The sequence below is a fragment of the Ornithodoros turicata genome, chromosome 2 (assembly GCF_037126465.1).
Source record: "Ornithodoros turicata isolate Travis chromosome 2, ASM3712646v1, whole genome shotgun sequence".
NCBI classification, from domain to species: domain Eukaryota; kingdom Metazoa; phylum Arthropoda; class Arachnida; order Ixodida; family Argasidae; genus Ornithodoros; species Ornithodoros turicata.
This window is the reverse complement of record NC_088202.1, coordinates 146,353,708-146,359,101: the sequence shown is the minus strand read 5'-3', so window position 1 is coordinate 146,359,101 and position 5,394 is coordinate 146,353,708. Positions and strand designations below refer to the sequence as shown.

The 5,394-nt window shown below is 47.8% G+C and overlaps 1 protein-coding gene across 1 annotated transcript; it reads right to left on the bottom strand.

Moving 5' to 3' along the window:
• Positions 1-700: 700 nt before the first annotated feature.
• LOC135384232 (uncharacterized) lies at positions 701-4,992 on the bottom strand. The gene is made up of 2 exons (XM_064613443.1): positions 4,910-4,992; positions 701-2,694 (listed from the first exon to the last, which is right to left on the bottom strand). Exons 1-2 carry the CDS (start codon positions 4,964-4,966, stop codon positions 820-822), a joined length of 1,932 nt encoding a protein of 643 aa, XP_064469513.1. The 5' UTR covers positions 4,967-4,992; the 3' UTR covers positions 701-819.
• Positions 4,993-5,394: the final 402 nt, after the last annotated feature.

The window sequence follows — 5,394 nt, the reverse complement described above, 5'->3', positions numbered from 1 at the left end:
ATGCGTGAAAACAAGGAATCCGCCGAATTATTTCGATGGAGTTCCATTTCTGGATTTTAAGCCTTTCATACGCAATAGACAATCTCCAAGCGTTTCATAAGCCCGGTTCATTTCAAAAAAAGTTTTTTGCGGTTCTCCGTGAGCTGCGTACTGGGCAGAGTTCCGGGGAACCACTGGTGTACCCAGAGGAAAGGGGGGATTCTGGGTGTTCAACCTCCCCAAAATGTACATTTGATAATACATTTGGGAGATAGCAACATTGGGAAACGTGGGGCGAAAATCCTCCTCTCCTATGTAGCCGCAATATGGAACACCCCCGTCTTTCTTTTATGGAACACCCCGGGGAACATATTTTTCTGGCTACGACGATGAGTTGGAAACTACGCCTAGATCTAGCCTGTGAAAACAAATTCGAGAGGATCCTCTGACAGGAAATCTGCTAACGGGATCCGGACCCACCACATTGCGCGGACTAATGAGCAGATAAACAACGGGAATTAGCCGAGGCAGGCTGCATTCATGGGCAAACACGAACAGATGCCTCCAAGTTGACTCAGAAAAAAAGGTCTAGGGGTTCATGTTAGATTCCTCGCGCCAGCAGATTCCTGACACATGACATCCCGTCACAGACAGATTCTCGTGACTTATTCTTTTTTTACGGATTCCTGACGCACCCAGATAATTAAAAAGACATTTTCTTACGCAGCTTTATTAAAAAAAAGCAGACATTTGCTTACAACAGATCCATCCGTGGAGTCGTAAACAAATCTAACCATAGTATCAGAAGCAGCTCTAAGCAAACGCTAAACCAGGTTCTCCCTACCTACATACACAGTATCGCTCCATCGTCGAAGATGCAATACAGGACGACTGATACCTATACATATTAAGCCGACTTAGCTTTTCTAAGGATATTGTGCCATTTTGAAAAACTCTCACGGCACCTTCGAGGACGGCGTCTCCAGGCCTAGTGACGATCGTAATCCAATAATACGAAGAACTCCTTGTGGCTGCGCCGGAGATCTTGCGGACGTCGGTTATTTCTTTCAGAACGTGCATCTTGCACATTCCTGGCGCCTCATTCATCAACCATTCGTTCACTGTCTTTACAATAAAGTGGGCCATCAACAAATGCGCGGCTCCGGTCGTGTTGTCGTCCTCTAGCTCGTGGCAGCAACAATAGTACGCGTCTATAAAGGCGTCGTTGCAACTTCGATTTTCTGGTACTTCATGCAGGAGACTGAGTCCGTACCTCGTACGGTACTCCGCTTGGTAACGGGAACCCGGAAACTGAGCCAATTCCACTAGGGTGGCATGTATGTCGAAAGGTGTGGTCAGCCTGTGCTGGTTGACGCGGAGGTTCTCCATTATTTCCGGGTACATTTCGCGAAACGCGGGCGGGAACATCATAACGCACAGAGGCAGACGGTCCTCGTAGCGTCCCATGAGGGTCTGGCGGAAGTCGCCATAACGCAAACCGTGATCGCTGACGAAGACGACCAGAGACCTGTCCATCACGCCGGTCTTCGTGAGTGTCTCGAAAGTACGTCGAAATGGGAGATCGACGTAGCCGGCGTAGTTGAAAAAGTCGTGCGTGAGGTCGGACATCCAGGAGTAAATGAAAGAGGGCCGGTCAGCGAGTACCGTAAGCAGCGATGACGTGTACTGCAGGTAAGCCTCCGTTCGTAAGCGCTGATGCATGCAGTAGTCTGAATAGCTCGTGCTGTAAACTCCTAACATAAGCAGTCGTGGGTAGTAGTCTGTAGGAGCACCGCGAAAGCCACTACAGAAGAAAGTGAACAGTCCCCACTCGGGCGCCTCTTCCAGGAACATTGTCCTGTAGCCCATGCCCGAGTACGTGTCCCAGAGAAAGCTTTCATTGTCCATGGCATCCCTTTTGCAAGCCCTGCATCCTTCATCATAGTTCATTCCGGACAGCATGGCGAGTTGGTTAGGAAAAGAATTGGGGCCCACTTTGGTAAGCCCAAATAATTCGATCGTATGAAAGTTGCGGAACAGGTAGTTTCTTGTGATCTCCAGGTGGCGCAGAGAGTTCAGCCTCGAGACGCTGTCGACACCGAGAAAGATTATGTTCATTCGGCTGACTCCGTCTGTTTTTCTTGGTGAGATTTTATTGCAGCGACGCTCCACTCTCTGCTTCAGCATAGGGATCAGGAAGAAGTCGTGAAAGGTCGAGTTACCTTCTAGCTTGCATTCCACCTTGATCTGCTCAAACTTTATCGGCCTCCCGAAGCGCAAGATGTGAGGGGCGCTAAAATACACCGTAAAGTCTGCAGCTTTACTGGACTCGTTCCTCTTAACGTAACGGTAGGAACAAGTGAGGGTTTCAGGGCTGGTATTGTAGTACTGGGTAAGCACGTCGGTGTTGAGTAAGAGAATATTCCTCTCTTGTTCTACGAAAGAAGGCCTGTGGAAGCACTTGTAGTATTTGACTCTGTTATAATACTTTGCTACGGAAGGGTCGAAAGGGCTAAAGTCGGGGATTCTGCAGGCACTGGTGTCCACGACATAGCCACGTACCACAGGCCGAAATGTTGAGTTTGACGGGAACAGTTTGGATTTTACTGTCAGCGCTGAACTGTAGGCAGCGAGGAGGAATCCAAACGTAACAATGGTTGCGGACAACAGAGTCGCTCCCATGCACTTGTTATTGGCATTCTTCACGGACGAAACCTGTGTAGGGATAAAGAGGAATGTGGTTACTTGGAATGAGACGAAAGGAACAGGATTTTCCTTAACACTTGCTGTGTCTCTATTTGCTGCCGTTAGCAGTCGACGTTAAGATGTAGGACGAGATTCCTCTGGCGGTACTTGTTTTTCGAAAGAGGAACTAGGTGTCCAGTGCAGACTTAAGAGGGCAGTCTTCGCGTTCCTCCACCAAAGTAGTTCTCCCTAATGAACTATTGACGGAACACCTAAGAGAGCGGACCGTCTTCAACTACCAGTATTCAATTGAAATATGTACACGTGAATGGCATTCGTTTCAGCCCATTTTTACCGCACTTATTGCACGTGTTTCACTTAAAGCTGTACCTTACAGCTGTGTAAAGCTGTACTGTAAAGCAGCACCGATCAAATGTCATTTAGTGTGTCTATTCGATAGTCCAAGCCACCAGGACAAAAACTGCGCAAGTTTCATTCCAATGTACGGTGCAATTAATTAGAAAATTACAATTACAGATTACGGGCAACACTGTACTAGGTATTCGAAATGAATCCGAACTCCTGACACATACGGTGGCAACCATATTGCATGCGTATAACACTGGGACCGACATAACAATCCACCATAAAATCCGCCCCTGCAATACACAAAACGATCCACATCTGAGGACAAACGGATAAGCGAACTGAAATGAAATGCTGAGCCGCTGAAAAAAATGTGTCAGATGTTCAAGAAGCCAGACAGCGTCGGGACTTGTTTGTTCACAGAGGTTCGCCGAGGGAGTTTGTTCGTTCGAAAGAGGCCGCGAAGAGAAGGAGCGCGCTGGCGCAACAGAGAAGTAGGGAGAGCCTCCATCCAACAGCGGCCAGCGCTGGGTTACTTCTCAAATACAGGGATTAACAGGTTAAACTGTTAACAGGGGTTTCAGAATGCATAGGTAAACAGGAAAACTAATAATATGGTTACTAAAATAACGAAGTTCCGATGGAATAGTGTGTAATACCAATTTTCAGTGTTGCCCGCTGTACAAGGGGTTGTTTGACACCAGGCGTCGCACCTCTCCACTACGCCGCATCTTTCGTGGTAAATTAAAAATATTTATAGCGCGTTGTCAGTCGTATGGTTCCGCATATGGTATTTAGAAGCAACAAAGTCTCCAGTCACATCACCGGCATATCATGCTTGTCTACTGCTTTACAGTAACTTTAAGTTGGAGTCAGTTCATAAGTCTATGGAGGATTTGTGTTCGCACGCTTACTGTAAACTGCGCTAAACTTCAACAGGAGACAAGTACAGGCGTGTTCTCCTCGACTTTATCTAGGGAACCACACATTTTTGAAGGCCTGACGCGATCTACTGATTTTTGGTGAATTAAAGTCCCTCAAGTTTTCAATGCATGGAAGTCTATGCGGGATGCAACAAAATCGCTTCTCTCTGGAGTGATATTTGGGCCAAAATGACGTCATTCCCTACAGAAGCAGCCTAGAAATTGATTGCAGTTGACAAATTCGACAAGCTTGCTGCTATTTTCCAGATTCCTAGGAATGAAAATAACTGCTTTGTCGTTTGCTAGCATGTTCTGCACGCTGGCGCCCAATATATTACTTCCATTGAGCGCACGAAAAAAGCAAAGCGAAGAAAACAATGTTGGGACGGTGGAAGCGAACGTTATCTAGATCGCAGGAATCCGCCTTGAACATTGACTGAAGGTTTTCACAAGTGGAGATAATTTCGCGCGTGACGCTATACCTACTTGGCAGACAGACTTCCGCTGCCACGCTGTGAATAATTTTTAACCGAGAAATCTACGAAAGAATCGTGGTTGTCAGCCATTGCGTAACGAAAGAAATACGGCCACGCAAACTTTCGTCCTGATGGTTCTCCTATGCGCTATACAGATTGCTGTAAACGAAGGTTTGCGTGGTCCTTTTTCTTTCTTTTTTGCACAGTGCTTGGCAACGACAATTTCGTGGTACGTTTCTCTGGCACAAATTGTTTACTCTGAGGCAGAATACGTCTGTGAGTCAAGGAGGTATCCCGTCGATGAGGTATCATGTCTTGCACGAAGATACGTGGCCGACCTTTTAGAGCAACCACTCAGACTACAACACTGAACGCCTCCACTTGTACGCCTCTTAGACTGGCCTTTGACGAAAGACAGATTCCAACCCCGCGATTTCCAGTCAAAGATGGTGTTGATGATGAATATTGAGCTGTGCTTACCTCATGGCGTACGCTTCGTCGGGCCTTCCGGTGTCTCCGTCCGGGAACAGAATTCATCGTCGATTGACTCCGGGATGCAGGCACGCTAGTGTTCTTTGTCGTCTTCTCCAGGGCACGCGCTTAGCCGCTACCGTAGTTCCCTCTTCTTCTTTCTCACAGATAGAGGTTCCAAGCTGGTTCGTTCACCGAAAAGCAGCGTGGTTGCAGCAGCACCCACGCCACCAGCTTCCGCAGTCCGTGTTAGCCCCACGAGTCAGCTGTGGTTGTCAGAGGCGTACACACGTCAAGAGCTGGAGCATGGAGAACACGAAAGCGTGGCAGACAGAGAGGTCTAGTACTTGCGTACCGTGCAGAGTTCAGGGGAACCACTGGTGTAGCCAGAAGAGGGGGTCCTAGGTGTTCAAACGCCTCGAAATAGTACCTTTGGTTGTGCATTTCGTAAAGGGAAACGAGGCGGGAAATCCTTCTCATGCAGCCCCCATAGA